At 41.2% G+C, this 19537-nt stretch overlaps 1 protein-coding gene across 1 annotated transcript in view; it reads right to left on the bottom strand.

Moving 5' to 3' along the window:
* Nucleotides 1–19537, bottom strand: part of LOC126092926 (cytochrome P450 4C1-like) — a 219966-nt gene that overhangs the window by 68699 nt on the left and 131730 nt on the right. Inside the window, exon 4 of the mRNA XM_049908657.1 lies at nt 16922–17152. Coding sequence (XP_049764614.1) covers nt 16922–17152 — 231 coding nt within the window. The remainder of the gene's footprint in view (nt 1–16921; nt 17153–19537) is intronic.

The raw sequence follows: 19537 nt of genomic DNA, 5'->3' as shown, positions 1-19537 counted from the left end.
AGGATTTCTTTAACGTTATTAACGACAATAAAAGACTGCCTACGTTGCCGGTTCAAAATTGTAAAATTACGAGGGGGCTAAAGGGTAAAGGCACGAAGTGTCAAGGCCCAGGTGCAGGCAGGATTAGAAATAGGAAATGATACGATATTATGCACGTTACTCATTGTTAAAAATTTATCTGGAACTTGCATCCTGGGATGGGACATCCTGAGGGAAAGGAATGCTATAATCGACATCCCTCAGGGCTTGTGCTTCCTGCGAACGCCTACCAAGGAGTTGCAATTACCATTGATTAAAACAATGGCAAGGTACAATAGGTATTGTCGGTGGTTCGAAAAGATAGAAGTAGAACTCTTTGTACTCAATATTCACGATAATGTACCACTAAAGGCGTATCCTGAAACAAATGAGCAATATGACGAAGAAGTCGTTCAGATACGGCAGGAGATTCAATCCAAGGTTAAGGAGTCAGGATATTAACCGATGAGCAACAGCATGAGCTCTCTAAATTATTGAGTGATTACGCTGGCACATTTTCGGGAAAACCCGGAATAATTCAGGGCTACGTATGTGATATGCAGGTATATCCGCATCAGATGTTTTGTCATGCTACTTATGCCGTGCCGTGGAGTAAACGTGAAGCTGTGTGGAAGCAAATAAAGAAAATATTGGATTGGGGAATCATTGACACGTCCCTTTCTCCCTATAGTAGTGCCTTACTAGCTGTGGGAAAAGCGGATGGGAGTATCAGATTGGTACTTGATGCTAGAGACATCAACAAAATTATAATACCAGTAAGGAGAAGGCCAGAAAACCTGGATGAACAAATAAAGAAGTTTCATGGAGTAATGTTTCTATCAAGTATCGATTTGAAAATGTCATATTGGTAGGTCCCTTTAACAGAACAATGCAGGAAATATACTGCCTTTGTTTGTGGTGGGAGGACGTACCAATTTCGCGTGCTTCCATTCGGCTTGAATGTCAGCACGGGTGTATTGATCTCTGCATTAGACACTGTGCTAGGACCAGAATTTACTTTAGTAAGTGAGAAATTTTATGTTCATGTGTCAATATCATTGATATTTTTGTACTTTTAAAATAAGATATGTTGGTAATAAGACCTTCAGTCTGAAGGATGAACTTGATTTCGAAACAATAAGAAGTAGCATCGAATAACTTGCATTGAAGGTAGAATTAAAAGACAGTTGTCAGTTTTGTGTGTATACTAATATAAGAATTTCTTGTGCATTTTTTGTGAGTACCCAAGTTTAGTAAATAAAATGTGATTTAATGTTATGTGATCAAGAACTTGCCAGAGTACATGGGAAATAATGATGTGAAATAGTGAGTAATAATTGACTTCTAGGTGTGTGAATATAAACAAGCATATTATGATTACGTAAGAACACTATTGAGACCTCATGACAGTTTGTTTCGTCCAGTAGTGGCCTTCAGCCATGTAATTGCATGCGTCCGGGGGACAGTATTGAGAACTATAGAGAGCATCTCATGCAGAGAAAGTAACTTCATGACTCCAAGTGTAAGGATGAGGTCTATCAGGAAATGAAGCGTACGAAAACATGGATTGTATCCATGAAGATGACACCTGGTCTTACGGCAAACGGTTCCTCACTTAAAATTTAGAATAGTTAAGGGTGTGGATCTGTGATGCATGGCTCATAACACACATGTAACTGCCTGAGGATCGGCAGTCCAGATGGCCCAAGGTCTACTTTAGGCACGAAAGGTTGAGGACAGTTGATGACAAAATCTTATAAATAACATCAAATCCTAATGTGGGCAAAATGTTAATGTCATGACTTGCCAAACTGAAAATGTAATGTCAATTTTAACAAGATAAATAATGTTTCAATAGACAGTATATGTGAAACAATGTCAGTTGTAGAAGCATCAGCGTGTGCTATATAAGAAAAGAAAAAAAGTGCTAGCAAACGCATCAAGACTGTGTCAATGTGCATTTTGTTTATCACTTAACAATTTAAGGAGAAAAAGACTCTACAATTCGAGTTTGACGACTGACATAGTAATTTATTTTGTTCTGATATAAAAAAGTAGTTTTAAATAGTTAATGTGTGAAGGCTATAGCTGTGCAGCAAAGATGACTAAACGAAGTAATATGGATGGTAATATCGTGTGAAGCTAAATGCTTTACGCGGGGAACTCGGTAGGAAGTGTGAACCAAAGTGAATCCACCTTTGGACACCAACCATAGTGACAAGGTAGAAAACTCAGTGTGTGTTATACAACTGCGTACGTGCGTGTTGCGGACGATGGTACAGAATTGGAGTTTATGTAAAGTGACTAAAAAAGTTCACAGGACATTCTATGAGTGTCAAACTTAGCTAGTCACGGAGTAGTAAACTGTATAATTTTCTAAGGAATTTGACAGAAAACACATCGTGTCCTGAATACGTTACAGAACATTGAAACAAACACTCGTGAATGAATATTGGATGAATGAACTTGGAATAACTCTCTTTTCCCCTAGCCGTTAACATCTGTTACGGAATTAGTTAACACTAATGGTAGCATGGGTTATTTCACGTTCACGCGCATTCAACGAACACGATTCGGAGACGGCTCGCAAGCAGAGGTGAAACAGCTGACCAGGGGGCCAACGACCGGCGCTCAACAACCGCCTGTCAGTGCGCGTGCTGTGGGGCGCCAGGCAGCTTCGTCCCGTGCAGCATCGCCGCGCCACCATCTTCGTTACACAGGCGCCGCAACTGCGGAGAATCAACTATCGGCGACGTGTATTGTGTGTGATGAGTGCGTGTGTTGTGGCAGCAAGCTCCAATTATAAGAGTCAAAGTGTGTCTGCCACTCCGATTATCACATATGAGAAATTTATGTAACATGTATCAATATGTAACTACTGTCACTGTATTTTTTTTATTGTACCTTTTCTCCGACCTAATGCACTTGGGAAACATTCAGTTAGTATATCCTTAAGCAATAACAATATTCAGATTGTGATGTACTATTGAGACACTGGATAAATGTTATGTTATAATAGTTCGAAGACCCTGGGCTGGTTTTGGACTCCCAGTTTTCCCATGCCTGCGAGGCCGGTTCCCACTAGAGCGCGGCAGCGCGTCATGCGTCAACGGCAGTGGCAAGCGTTTTCCGCTTTGACGCGGCGGCTCGAGGAATTAGCGTTCCCATCTGGAGGCGGCAGACGCTAGCGGTAGCCAATGACGGACAGCCACTGAGGTACGGGGCGGGACCCACCGAAACGCCTGCTGCGTTTGATTAACTACATCCTACACCCACATGAAGGAAAGACGAAGTTGTGTGAAGACATACCATGTTTTCACATTCTGTACAATGTACTCTTTCACATATTTCATTATTCATGTTTTCTCATTTCACCATAAACAGATTTGATGACTACTGTTCATGATTGTTCACTATCTCCTAACACATTGAAACAATGTACGACAAAAGAGATTATTCAGATAGTTAAGCGAGACAAAAATTTAAAATGTGATACGGTAGCAGGTACAGGAAAACAGTAAGAACACAAAGGCTTGGGGGGAAGGGATGAAAGTGGAAGCCACCAGATAGAATTTCGCACAGAGCATCGCCAGCACCTTGCTTAAGAATCATGAAAGAATAATACATATTTGGAACAAAGTTTTCAATACCAGATTTTAAATTATAAGACATTTCCTGGTGCAGACGCAAACCTACAATAATTTATTGTTTACGAGCTGCGGTTTACAACTAAAGAGACAGTAAACGGTGGCAAATTAAGGAAATGGAACTTGAATAAGCCAAGATCCACAGTTTTTCGATAATCTTAAAGTTACCGTAATGCAACGACTGACTGAAACAGAGGAAGGAATCCGCTAGAATACGAACGGATATCTTTGAGAGAAGAAGTGGTCAGTGCAGCAGAGTATGTGAACGGGAAGAAGCTACAGTAGAAATCGTTAGATAACACAGGATATATTAAATTTTACACGAGGGAAAAATATAAAAATGCAGCAAATAAAGTAGGCCATAGGAAATAGAAATGTCTAAACATGACGTCGACAGAAAGTCCAAAATTGCAATGCGATTATGTGCTTGGAAAACATAAGGGAATGAAAATGAGAAAGAACAAAGAAAACTTTGCTCAAAGGAGAAGCAACTATCAAGAACTCATTTGGCAAAGCCAGAACTAAGCAAATGAGAGAAGGCTACATAGTCGAAGGAATATGTAGACAGGAGAGGGGGAGGGGTTGTACAAACCAACATAAGTACAATGTTAGATTCCTATGAGATGTCTGAACACGCAAGGCAATACTGATCCTACCACTTAACTAAGTAGACACACTGAAGAACTGCGAAACTGTGTTTATAGCATTTGCATGTTTAGAGAAAGGTTTTGACAATTTTCATTAAAACATTCTTTGAAGTTCTGGAGATGTCATCGATAAAACACAGGGCCACAAGATTATCTACAACTTGTACCGAAACCAAACTGCATTTCTAAGACTTCAATGACTTGAAAAGGAAGCAGTAATTGAGATGGCAGAAGTAGAGACGATATAAAATGAAGTCAGTGAATAGCAAGAAAAGCGTTCTGAAAAAGGAAATTTGTTCACATCGAATATAAATTCTAATGGTTGGATACTATTTTACAAAGGTATTTGTGTGGAGTGCAGCCTTGTATGTAAGTCAAATGTGGGCGATGAACAGTTCTGTCAAGAAGACAATAGACACTTTCAAAACGTGGTGATCAATAAGAATGCTGAAGATTAGATATGAGGATCGTGTAACTAAAGAAGGGGAACGGAATTAAATAGAGGAGGAAGACGAAATTACCTCACAACTTTGACTACAAGATGGGTAAGTTGACAGGACATATTATGAGGCGTCAACGAATGGGGACAAAGGGGTTGGGTGATAGTATTCTGATAATAATCATATGTTGAAATGCTATACTACTATTTTATCTATTACTGTAAGCAGTGAATTTACTCTTCCATGCACTCCTCCACAAAACATTTAAACCGAAACTGAAATCAGCTGAACACCAAATCTTTCAACCACTGTCTGACAACTACTGCATTCACTTTCAACTTTCTATAACTATCACTGGCTAGCCACACACACATACAGATATAAGGAGAACAGAAATAAACAAACATTAGTTTTCAGCATCTAATTCTTTAGGTTGGCAACATGTACGTAAACAAACCAAACAGGAAGGGACATAAGGTGAACACACTAGTTACGACTTCAATTCAGTGTTTTCGGTAAAATGTGTACAGCTAGTGACAGAAGAAAAAAGATCAAACATGAAAATGTGCTTATGTTCCACAAACTAAGCTTTAGTTCAACCTCTAGCATGTGACCAGGTGAGGGGAAACGCAGATGTCCGCCAAAAACTCGATTCATTGTAAGTAATCAGTTATTCACGTAAAAAAAAGTGAACTGTTTTATAATCTGCAAGCATCACATATCAAAACAAAACTGAATCATTCTAGATTCTACCGAAGATGCCTTAAAGTAAAAGGCGAAACGCGTCTTGAACCGGTAAAGTACCCTGGATATAGAAAAAAACGTTTGCTACTTCCAAAGGAAGCTGTGGATACTTAGCAAATTACATCTTACGACATACCAGCAAATTAGTCTCGGTTTAACTTCTCATTCCACATGCTATTAAATGCCATTTAAAAAAATTCATCTATCCCTTCCGAAAAACTGTAGTTTCTTTCATATCTCGGTAGATAAACATATTTTGGATATTTATCATGCGACGAAATACATGACTTACTACAAGTTACCGTTTGCAAAAAAACACGTTTAGATTTCTTGAATCGTTTACGAAATTTGCAGTTGATACAACCACATGGTTTACGACAGGGCCGGCCAAACGCTGCACAGTGTGCAGACGTGCGGAAGTGCTGCACATGTGCGCACGTGTGCGACAGCGACATCTGTTATTAGACATGTGTCCTAAATGAACGGCGGCGGCTCCACTTCCCTGTTTATGTGGTACAAGCAAGAGCGCAACATACCCAGTCTCGTTTACCCCTGGTAACCGTAACCGTAACAGAGAAGTACTGAGAAATGGCAGGTACTATGAAAAAGCAAAGGACGGGAGATCTATGTTCTCAGTCGTTTAAAAATGACTGGGAACAGCAATTCTTTTTTGTAGTCGTTGGCGAAAACTCACAGTGTTTGCTGTGCCGCCAAATAATAGGCACTACAATACAATACATATACATATCACAAAGACGAGTGTAGTGTACTCAACAGTGAAGAACGGCAAGCAAAATTAAATGTCCTTAAAAAAATGGATGAGACACGTCAACTCGATTTTAAAGTACGTCAAAGTAACTGATACCTCTTGAACTCTTAGATTCTTGTGTTACATTTATGTCTATTTTACTCTACGCTGTAGAATGTACTGTTTTCAATTTTCCAGAATGACAACCACACTAAATGTTCACTGCGAGCAAGTTTTAAAATCGCATTAACAATTGTAAAATCTGGGAAACCCTTTTCCGAAGGGGAGTTTGTGAAAGGATGTCTGATTGATGCTGCAGAACTTGTGTGTACCACGAACGTTAGCAGGTTTCAAGAAATCAGTCTATCCAAACAAACAGTGATAAGACGTATCAGTGCTATGGCCGGCGAGTGCTCAGCCAGTTAATGAATAAGGCTAAAGAGTTCGTTGCTTTCTCTGTTGCGCTCGATGAAGCAACAAAATGGCTCTGAGCACTATGGGACTTAACATCTGAGGTCATCAGTCCCCTAGAACTTAGAACTACTTAAACCTGACTAACCTAAGGACATCACACACATACATGCCCGAGGCAGGATTCGAACCTGCGACCGTAGTGGTCGCGCGGTTCCAGACTGAAGCGCCTGTAGCCGCTCAGCCACTCCTGCCGGCGATGAAGCAATAGGTCTTACAGATACAGCCCAGGTTGTGATATATATACGAGGTGTCGATAACACACTTTGTGTAACAGAGGACGTTTTGGACTTAGTACCTTTGAAAGGGACTACTACAGGTGCGGACTTACTCCGAGCTGTCGAGCAAGCGATTGATGGTGTCGGTATGGACTGGAATCGGTTAGTCTCAGTGACCACAGATGGAGCACCATCAATGCAAGGCCATCAGAGAGGACTCATAGCACGGATGCGCAAAAAGCTACGGCGCACAGACGAGACGTTGCATGGAATTCACTGCATTCTGTATCGAGAAGCACTTTGTGCAAAATCAGTAACGTTAGCTAACGTCATGCAAATTGCAGTGCGTACTGTAAACTATCTGAAGACACATGGGCTTACGCATCGCCAGTTTCGGCTGTCCTTGGAGGAATTAGGAGCGGAGTACGGCGACATACCTTACTATACCGAAGTACTCTGTCTCAGTCGAGGTAAAATGCTGAAAATATTTTTTGATTTACGTTTGGTCATAGTAACATTCTTACATGGGAAGGGAAAAAGTGAACCTATGTTGGAAGACCCTTGTTGGATATCAGACCTTGCATTTCTCGTGGACATTACGTCTCACATGAACAGCCTGAACGTCAGTTTGCAAGGTGAAAATAATTTAATTTCTGACATGTTGGAATTGCGCTTTGGGAGAGCCAGCTATTGTCAGAAAACACTGCACATTTCCCAACTCTTGGACTGGTCTATGAAAGTGCCAGATTTCAAGAATACGTGTCAATAATTGTAAAAATTAAGGAACAATTTCGAGCACGATTTACAGATGTTACGAGTTTGTCTCCTGTCATTCGCCTCTTTGCTCGACCGTTCGCGTCGTCAGTTGAAGATGTTCCGACTGATCTACAGATCGACCTACAGTGCAATACAAGACTGAAGGACAAGTTCTTTGCAGTGAGAAGTACAAAAGAATTCTACGAAATTTTTTCACAACAAGAATTTCCACCCCTGCACCGAGAAGCCGCGAGAGTTATGTCCATCTTCGGGTCGACATATGTTTGTGAAAGATTTTTCTCGGTGATTAAAATGAAGGTTTCGATCAAGCATAAGTGATGAAAATCTTAGCAACTGCTTGTGTTTGTTAATGAGCCGTGCTTTTGTGCCTGATATGAACCATATCATTTCTCATGAAGAGTGATAAACATGTTTGGATTTATTCCTTTCATAATCACAAATTATTGTTTACTAACTGTGCATTATTGACTCATTCTGCTCCATGTTACATTATTATCAGTAAAATTGGTCATTAAACCGATTGTTCCAATGTATACTTACAATTACGGTTTTTTTAAGTGTGTGAAGGGCTATGCTCAGCTGAAGTTGATAAAACAAACATTCATCTAATTGTCGGTTATTATGCAGATTTCAGACGGAACTGATGAAAGATATAGCAATAATGATATTGAAATAACAGGTGATCATCGAGAGGTCTGCGGTTATCATTCTGCTCAGAGGACAGTGAAACAGAAACTACGTGGGTGTAACTGAGGGCACCGAGAATTAGTTATAGGAAACCTTGCATTAGTTTGATGTTATTTGAAATCATGAATAAGGTTCGTTGGAAGTCGCTAAGTGCTCTCTTTCTTAAATACTAGATCAAAAACATTACGCGTATTTACGTGCCGTCAGTCAAGCTGCCTTAATAAAAACCCACGGTTGTTAACTGTATTACTTGTCTCACTGGGTTAAACTGTTAACATAAAAGTAGACGTCTCTATGAGTAGACTGTGACAGTATTTTAAATGTTTAATACACGAAATACCTTCCCATGGTTGGTTTGCAAACTGTGGAAAGAGCACTAGAATGCGCCGGTACAGAGTATCCCAGCAAGTGGATAAACCGACATCTGTGTGTAGAAACATGCACTACATGAACGCTGACGGCTGCGGCGTGCACGCTGTGACCCGGAAGTTGCACATGTGCAGGAGCACCGCACGTGTGCAGTATTTCTGGCCGGGCCTGGTTTACGACGAGATGGACGAAAGTATCAGTCGCATCGCGAGCGACCCGCGTGCGGTCACCGCACAGCCCGTCCGCCGACATATCATCCAATATCTCGAGAACGGTGATAGCTATCGTTCTGCTCTCAGCTTTAAAAACAATTTCGATATGTTGACTAAATTTCATACGCAATAATGTATTACCGAAAATGAACTATACGCAAAGTCCACGCAATGCATTTTTACCTCTGCACACTCATTAAAATTTCGTATAAAGGTTTACGTAAATGCGATACAGCAAGTAACCACGACGAATAACGAAAAGAAATTCGGTCCTTTATCGAGAGAAGATATCAGTCTGTAACATGCCCAAGAATCAAATTTTTCTACCGAATAGTTTCCTTGGAATTGGATGATAAGTATTTCATAGCTGAGGCCGCGTCCGCGCCAGCGGTTCGGCGAAAGTTCGTGTGGCCCGGAGTTCCGCACCTGACGTCACGTTCAGCGCGTTCTGTGATTGGCGGCGCGCACCTGGAGCGCGGCACGCGGTAGCGGAAGCGGTTCGACATGGTCAAACCGCGACGCAGAGCCCGCCCTGCCGTGCCGCTGACGCCGTTTCCATGGCAACCACGCCGCTGACGCGCGGCAGCCCTAGTGGGAACTGGCCTTCAGTGAGCGTGCTGGGGGGCGCCAGGCAGCTTCATCCCGTGCAGCATCGCCGCGCCACCATCTTCGTTACACCGGCGCCGCCACTGCGGAGAATCAACTATCGGCGACGTGTATTGTGTGTGATGGGTGCGTGTGTTGTGGCAGCAAGCTCCAATTATAAGAGTCAAAGTGTGTCTGCCACTCCGATCGTCACATATGAGAAATTTATGTAACATGTATCAATATGTAACTACTGTCAGTGTATTTTTTTATTGTACCTTTTCTCCGACCCAATGCACTTGGTAAACATTCAATTAGTATATCCTTAAGCAATAACAATATTCAGATTGTGATGTATTATTGAGACACTGGATAAATGTTATGTTATAATAGTTCGAAGACCCTGGGCTGGTTTTGGACTCCCGGCTTTCCCATGCCCGTGAACCCGAATGGGGGGGGGGGGGGTTAACATAAGTCGTTTTCCGTAAGGTTAGTCAACATTTTTCCAGACTGAAACTTCTTTCACACAAATAAGAAGATTATACTTGCTCTCCCTTACACTTTGAGAAAACATGCATATTAAATGATAACACACACAAACTAATTTTAGAAACTAACTGAATAAACATGCATGTACAATCGTCTGGATTTTGACCCAGCCATACAAGGGGGCCATTGTACTGTTTCCCCTGGGTGGACTTGGGTTTAAAAAAAATGTAAACTAAATATTAAGATAAATTTCACAAATAATCGACAAGTACGCCAAAGATGAAGAGATAGAACTACAATGGACATCTTATTCCATGGACTCTTGCACTATCTCTTGCGCTAGCTCTTGAGCTATCTTTCCTTTGTCATTCGCTTATCTTATCTGCTTGGATTCGGACCTAAGAGGACGTTCTTGGGTAAAGCTCATGTTTCTGTACCAGCTGATAATGTAAGTTGTACTTAAAACCCGAAAAATATAATGGCTATTTTGTCAAAACAACTTTGTGTATGTGGTCAATTAATTGATCGTCTGATACCTAGAGTGTCTTAAGTAGACATGGGTCTTAACAAAGAATTTTCATTGTTAGGCGCCATCTTAGAAAAATCTTTAACATTTTTCGTTTAGCTCATCTACGAGATGTGCCGTCGGTTAGGACAATTAACTTTATTTCAGATCCCACGAAACCGGACGCACCTAGTAATAGTTTAACAATTTTAATCACAGATTTTCTTCACACAGCGAGATAACATCCCAGGCAGAACAGGTCTGGTCACAGGATTCCAGTTCCATAATAGGATTTCAGTTGTAGATGCTACTCTTGTTATCTTATATTGGGGAATCAAGACGAAACCACGATGAAGTTACGTATTACAGTAGTGTGCATCGAACAGACTTGGCAAACATTCTCTGGTGTTGGTAAATAAGAAAAGGACAATTAATTATCGACGATTACGTAACTACCCTGAGAACTGAGCTAGTTTACTGAGTGCTTACACACATCGGGCTAAAGTAAACAACATATTACACTGTTAATAATATTGCTACATTAGTTATTTCTCGTTTATGCTGAGCCATTGCATTAATGTGTGTTTCTTTTTTATATAAGTCACAGCTCATATTTTATTTCATTACATTGCACTAATAGTCACAAAACAAATAAATTTTTTTATTTTATTACATTACACGGTCTTCACTTAACGACCAAGGGCAGTGGTGTTTGCGTAGAGTTGTCAGTGCTCATAGACAAGCATTCTGCTTGAAATAACCGCAAAAATCAATGTGGAATGTACAACGAATGTATCCATAGAACAATGTGGCGAAATCTGTCGTTAACAGGCTGTGGCAACATCTGACACACGCGAGCCCATTTGCTAGCAGCACAACATGTCCTGCAGTGCCTCTTCTGGGCTCGTGTCCGTATCACTTGGACCCTACACGATGGGTAAACTGTGACCTGGTCAGATGACTCCCAATTTCTGTTGGTAAGAGCTGATGGTATGGTTCGAATATGGCGCATACCCCATGAAGCCATGGACCCGAGTTTTCAACAAGGCGCTGTGCATGCTGGCGGCGGCTCCATAACGGTGTGGGCTTTGTTTACATGGTACGGATGGGTCCTCTGGTCCGAGTGACCCGATCATTGACTGAAAATGATTATATTGGGCCTCATGGAGACCATCTGCAACCATCTGATGACTTCATGTTACCAAATAACGATGGGATTTTTATGGATGAAAGTGTGCAATGTCACTGGTCCATAATTGTTCCTGACTGGTTGGAAGAACATTCTGGAAAATTTGAACAAATGATTTGAGGACCAATATTAGCCTCCATGAATCCCTTCAAACATTTATGGTACATAATCGAGAGATCAGCTCTTGCACAAAATCCTGCACCGACAAAACTTTAGAAATTATGTACGGCTATAGAGGAGCATTGCTCGAAATTTCTGCAGGGGTTTCCAACGATTCGTTGAGCCGATGTCGCGTCGAGTTGCTGCACTACACTGTGCAAAAGTCGATCTGATACGACCTTAGGAGTTATCTCACGACTTTTGTTACCTATGTGTAATACATTGAAACTCTCTTCTCCTCTACTTGCTTACTGCCTTATTTTCATGTTTATTTAATATTCTTTGTTTACCTATTTCCCTTACTGCTCTTTTTTAAAAGATTTCACTGTTATGTCCAGTCCTTCCAACTTTCCCTTCTTTTCAAATTCTCCTAATACCTCACGAAGTTTCCGCATCCAGTCGTTTCTAGCCTGGTCAGTTAACCTTCGTAGTTCATGGCTGAATTTTCCGTACTGTCTTAAGTCTTCTTCCGACTTGTCGTTTTTCCATTTCATGTGCTCTTCCATTTTTATCCAATATACCACCACTTCTTATCCACTCTTTCTTGTTCCTTGTCCTTTTCCACTTCTCCATTTTCTATTTTTATTCCCTGCAACACAGCACGTCTAAAAGTACTTCACTCTTCAGTGATTCCTGCACTTTGCCTTACACGTTCCAAATTCGTCACTTTTTCTTAAAGTTTTCGTTCTTTAATATCCCAACATCCCATTTCTTTGTGTGTTGTCTTATCTGAGTATGCTTTAAATTTGTCCTAATATCCGCTAGGAGTAAATAATGGTGTGTATTGGCGTCTGTTCCTGGAAACGTTTTGCCATCTTAATGCTTTTTATGAACGTTTAGTTCATTGCAGTACAGTTTATTTCACATCTAGCAACATCACCTAGAACTTTCCACGTGTGTAAATTTCGTTGATAGCTCTTAAACGAATTGTCAGCAATCCAGAGATCACTGAAGGCATCAGTTTTTTTCCCCTTTCGCTGGTCTTCCTCGGTTCATAGTCCCCAGCTATGTTCTTTGTTCTTCCCTTTCCAAATACAGTATTCCCCCATCGTCACAGTTGTTACTTGTTATTTCCAATTTTCTTCCTAGACTTTCTCAGTCTGTTCATAATGTCCACTTCCTTTCGGTTTACATATGATGTGGCATGTAAAGTTGAATAATTAATGTACCTATAGGGCTGCTGTTTAATTTCACTGCTGACTTCTTGTCACTAAATGGAACAATCCTCCATCTGTTACTGTCTAGTTGTTGTATAAAACTCCAACCCCATTTTCCTTGCTTTCCGAACCTTCGTAAATTCTGTCATACTCTCCAGCTTCAAATTCTCCTTCACTTCCCTTCGAACACTGCTTAAATTTACAAGACTGTTATTATGTCCCTCCATCTGTTCCCTCACGTTCTCTAATTTTCCTTTCTTATTCAATGTCTTCACATTCCATGCAGAAATCGTCAATAGAGATGTTTCCCTTTTCCCCTTCTTATCTTGCGTTAATCAGTGCAGGGTTCATCTCGATAGTACCCACACGGAGATCCAGTTACGATCCCATTCCAAAATACGTGAGCGTAAGGCAGTAGCTATTTGTGAGACATTTGTGTTTCAACCGGAAGTTGTATGTGAACATAGATAAACGTAAGGACATGACAGAGACGTGAAAAGGGGCAACCGTATTTGGCCATGCCCATGGGCATACGGTGTATAAAATTGATGGATTTTTGATCTTTCGTGTGTGTCTACAAGCTGTGGTGTACCACACCTCGCAGCGAAACACGACGTCAGAATTAAGGTCGGAAAAACATCCCGGCTGAGAGGAACTGAAGGCGTGCTCCATGGCTTTTGCATCAAAATCGTCTCGAAATCCGACAGAAATTACTGAAATCAGTGAATTAAGGCCTAGCCAAACCTGTTAGCGAGAGAACATTGCGACGTGAACGGCATGCAATTAATATTTGGAGTCCGTCACCTCGCCAGAGGCCATTGCTCACACAGGCACGTAAAGACAATAACGGCGAAGGTCATTGGGTTGTGAGAATATGTGACTGGTTTTCTGAACACTCCCTCACCCTATTACATCTCGACTGGCCTACGAAATCACCCATCTTGAACTACTCAGAAAATCTGTGGAACATCCCGGAAAAGCGGGCGAAACGCCATCAGCATCCTCGTAATTTGGTGGAATTGCGCATTCAGACTGGCTTAACTTGGGTGCGACGTACAAGCACAACGTTCTGGACCCACTTCCTAACCAAACCCAAGCGGTTATCAAGTCCAGGTGCGGAATTACCCGGCACTGTATTATGCTTCTGTTGATTTCTGTAGGGGTGACTAATAATTTGCACGTTGAGCTTTCCCATTCCGCAGTAGCACGAGTGTGATTGGCACAAGGGCTGCATTTAATTAACAGAGTATAACTATCTATAGGAACAACGACCAGCAATTCCCGTAATATTAATCAAACAGAAAACACAAGTTACAGAATTCTGTTACACAGCAGATCGTACCTACAGAAAGTGAGAGCATCATAAGTTCTGTTTTTTCGTTCACGGTCGTGTCTCGTTCCAGTAGGTAGAAATCGCCAAACTCGGAAGACTTTTCTCAAACACAACATGTGATTCAGCAGTCTCCCGTCGACCGACCTTTGAAATCCTACAGTACCATAGCAAAATGGCAAAAGGAATTCTATTGTTAAGCTTAAGCGAGCTATGTACCGGCAGCTGAATAAACTAAGCGCAGTGTTGCCGCATAAACCTAGTGTTAACAATAGCTACACAGTGCTGTCACATTATAAATGATGGAAAAACTGAAATTTTTTACGACTATATTAAATTCTATAGTCTTTCCTGATTACATTGACATGCACATTATAGGTTTTCAAATGAAAAATGACCTATGTATACCAAATTTGAAAGTTACAGTCATGTATGCCGCCATCCCACCTTTATTTCTGTTACAGAAACCAGCATTATTTCGAAAAGAACTGTGAACTTTCTGTTTCCAGCCATTATACGTATGATACGTTGTATATGTTCGTAACAGTGCAGGTTTCTAGTGTCTGTAAATAATTATCTTTGCTAGCATTTACTTTTGTTTCGCGGAAGTAGTTTGTTCACGTGTTACTGAATGTTTGTTGCTCAAGTGCTATATATATTTGTGGAAGTACATATCCTTTAGTGTACAATAAATACGAACTATGCCACACATCAAAAAATTCAATAAAAGGAAATTCCGTGGCAACCAGTTCACAAACAAAGCAAGCCACACTGTTGAAAGTAACCTATGTATCAGTTCTTCAGGGAAGAAACTCCCACATGGCATGCCCCCAGGTGATTCAAATTTTTGTGTAACAATGACGCTGTTTGTAGTGGATTTGTTGTTGTTGATGTGGGCATCTTATCTTCTTTGATAAAGGAAGTGGCGAAAAGTAAACAGTGAGATGGTGTAGACTGACTGGAAATAATTGAACAACAAAGTAGCAGGAAGGTTTTAGCTTCAAAATTAGTTGTTCTGTACAGATCCTGGTCCAGAGAAGAAGCACCACTACTGACTGCGGTTTGTTTGATCCGTGGGAGAGTGTCGCAAGGATGCTGAGGAAATTGAAGCGAGCGACTGTTGAAGATACACAAACTACTCTGAGAAAGCCTACTTACAGAGTTCCAAGAGCCGACTCTAGTAGATGACTGTAGGAACTATCCAGGACCCCCAGTGTATCGCTCCCATAGGAATCGTGAGGATAAGATTAGATTAATTACAGCATGGACGGAGGGTTTTAGACAATGTTCTACCCTCGCTCTACTTCTGAATGGAATAGGAAACAATTCAAATGATTGGTACAGAGGAAATACATCACAGTGGTCTGCAGAGTATAGATGTAGACGTGGATGTTCTAGTCCAAAAAGAAAGAGAGCCAAACAGCTTGTCATAGTAGTTACAATACATACTAACCAGAGAAACTAACTTCCAGGGCAGTTGCATATTTAGAAATTGAAATATTATATGGAGTATGTCACGAAAAACGCATTTTTCAACTATCGAGTGTTAATTCAAATGGTTCAAATGACTGTAAGCACTATGGGACGTTACAGAGTGTTAATTGTAAAATATAGTTGGTGATCTAGCTTTTTCGTTATTGTGTTAGAAGGGAACACTCTAAAAATCGCACTTTCATTAAATGAGTATTTCTGTCGTTGGGCTGTGGTATTCGAGTGGCGAGATGAATAACCATGACTGGCCAGTCAGATGGCTGAACACACTCGCATAATTCTAGGGGAATGAACGCGTTCATGTCTTCATGCGAAACGCTTCAGTTCTAAGCCTGAAATAAAGCTATTCGACATTTGCTCAGAGGTCACACAGGACTTTGCCATGAGCTTCAGGGACCAACAATTGACTGTTGTGTGTCCTGTACCGACTGGTCGCGACAACTTTCGTTGCCCATAGCCTTGATTCACACAGCATGGAAATGTGCTATCGTACACAATGCTCGCATTCATGTATTCTCGTCTGCAGCATACAGTGTGCACTGACTGGTAATAAGATGCATAATGGGCTTATAACACAAATACCTGCTTTAATGTGATTCTGAAAGATTTTTATTCTTTTCCTATCTTAATCACTGTGATGTTTTCTAATCATATTTTATAAATAATAATTAAAACTGATTAGCTATGGTCTACATAGAATATTTTAGACATAAAACCATTTAATGTATTGTGTTGACATTCCTTTTTGATTATTAAATTAACTGCACATGCAACACTCGTGTGCTATTATCTCATAACTAATAAAAATAACTAAACTTCACTTGCAGGATGCCTTAGCTTTTACAAAATTCTGTGATTGAAAGCATATGAAAGACCATTTTTGATATTTAATTCAGCTCCCTATATGATAAATAGTGTATAATCATGCCATCAAGGAGCCAAACTTGTAACAGCCATAACAATTCTGGAAAACTTATTTACACATGTAACACCTATAATAACTATGGATAATTTAATCTCTGGAAAGAGTGTACTCACTTCATCACTTAATTCCTTGTCAGTAAATCTCGTGCCTGAATGTTCTTCCTTAAGAAGCAAGGTGAGGAGTGTTCTATCATTGGCCTTTAGGCCATCAACATTTTTGCTGGCTAAGGCAAAACCACGATCAGTTAAGTATTTGATAACAGTATTAAATCTTGACAGTTTCCGACCTTGTGCAGTCATCCACCTCGTCAAGTTGACTGTTGTCCATGGACGGTATATAATTGCCTGTCAACGAATGTACAAGAGACTTAGTATTATGAAATACTCATGGCTTTAGCCAACCATATTACTTATAGGTAACCAGTGTTCCAAAGGGCAAACGATTGTAGCTTTGAGTGATTTGTGGTTGTGATAGCCTCAGTGTTCAAATGAAAAGTCTGAAATGTCCAATACTACAGGGAGTATAAAATGAACTACAAATACAAACTATTAACAACTATCATAATAACATGTGTGGTTAACATAAAACATAATTGAAATCAAATTTCACTTGCCCAAGAATTATGTAATGATACAGAATAGATAGTGGAAACATGTGCTTCTGAAAACAAATAAATATTATGGAAATAACAATGTAGAAGGTATTTTGATAAAGATGCCACTCTTCTCCAATATTATACTACTGAAATAGCTTTTGTTTTGGTTAAAAGTGGGTAACAACAAGATGTTGATTTAAATTAAGTAATGTGCAGGCTTAACCTCTGTTAGAGGTATCGCAGATTAAATATTTGATATTTAAAAAGTTAGCCATGTAATCACCAATGAAACAGGCAACTCAAGTAATGTGAAATACATTTATGCAGTAGGCTTATAATTGTTTGTTTTGTAGTATTAACATTTTTTTCAATATATTCACATTGCATATCACCTACAATACCTCTCCACAAAGTTACTTTCACATAATGCACAACTATTAAAAGTCTTCCAGCTAAGATTTAGTTGATCTTTGTGATTCATGAGATTCTGTAAATTTTTCTGTATGTGTGACTAAATGTAAAAGCATTGTAATGGTTTGAAAGTCACTGTGTCAGTTGAAAATAGAAAAATACACACTCATCTTTAAGTGATTGTATAAATTTATTGAAACTAGTGGGAGTGCTGTATATATATATATATATATATATATATATATATATATATATATATATATATATATATATACTCCTGGAAATTGAAATAAGAACACCGTGAATTCATTGTCCCAGGAAGGGGAAACTTTATTGACACATTCCTGGGGTCAGATACATCACATGATCACACTGACAGAACCACAGGCACATAGAGACAGGCAACAGAGCATTCACAATGTCGGCACTAGTACAGTGTATATCCACCTTTTGCAGCAATGCAGGCTGCTATTCTCCCATCGAGACGATCGTAGAGATGCTGGATGTAGTCCTGTGAAACGGCTTGCCATGCCATTTCCACCTGGCGCCTCAGTTGGACCAGCGTTCGTGCTGGACGTGCAGACCGCGTGAGACGACGCTTCATCCAGTCCCAAACATGCTCAATGGGGGACAGATCCGGAGATCTTGCTGGCCAGGGTAGTTGACTTACACCTTCTAGACCACGTTGGGTGGCACGGGATACATGCGGACGTGCATTGTCTTGTTGGAACAGCAAGTTCCCTTGCCGGTCTAGGAATGGTAGAACGATGGGTTCGATGACGGTTTGGATGTACCGTGCACTATTCACTGTCCCCTCGACGATCACCAGTGGTGTACGGCCAGTGTAGGAGATCGCTCCCCACACCATGATGCCGGGTGTTGGCCCTGTGTGCCTCGGTCGTATGCAGTCCTGATTGTGGCGCTCACCTGCACGGCGCCAAACACGCATACGACCATCATTGGCACCAAGGCAGAAGCGACTCTCATCGCTGAAGACGACACGTCTCCATTCGTCCCTCCATTCACGCCTGTCGCGACACCACTGGAGGCGGGCTGCACGATGTTGGGGCGTGAGCGGAAGACGGCCTAACGGTGTGTGGGACCGTAGCCCAGCTTCATGGAGACGGTTGCGAATGGTCCTCGCCGATACCCCAGGAGCAACAGTGTCCCTAATTTGCTGGGAAGTGGCGGAGCGGTCCCCTACGGCACTGCGTAGGATCCTACGGTCTTGGCGTGTATCCGTGCGTCGCTGCGGTCCGGTCCCAGGTCGACGGGCACGTGCACCTTCCGCCGGCCACTGGCGACAACATCGATGTACTGTGGAGACCTCACGCCCCACGTGTTGAGCAATTCGGCGGAACGTCCACCCGGCCTCCCGCATGCCCACTATACGCCCTCGCTCAAAGTCCGTCAACTGCACATACGGTTCACGTCCATGCTGCCGCGGCAAGCTACCAGTGTTAAAGACTGCGATGGAGCTCCGTATGCCACGGCAAACTGGCTGACACTGACGGCGGCGGTGCACAAATGCTGCGCAGCTAGCGCCATTCGACAGCCAACACCGCGGTTCCTGGTGTGTCCGCTGTGCCGTGCGTGTGATCATTGCTTGTACAGCCCTCTCGCAGTGTCCAGAGGAAGTATGGTGGGTCTGACACACTGGTGTCAATGTGTTCTTTTTTCCATTTCCGGGAGTGTATATATAAATTAGGGTAATGAAATATAT

Source organism: Schistocerca cancellata, chromosome 7 (assembly GCF_023864275.1).
Source record: "Schistocerca cancellata isolate TAMUIC-IGC-003103 chromosome 7, iqSchCanc2.1, whole genome shotgun sequence".
NCBI lineage: Eukaryota > Metazoa > Arthropoda > Insecta > Orthoptera > Acrididae > Schistocerca > Schistocerca cancellata.
This window is presented reverse-complemented; position numbering and strand designations above follow the sequence as displayed.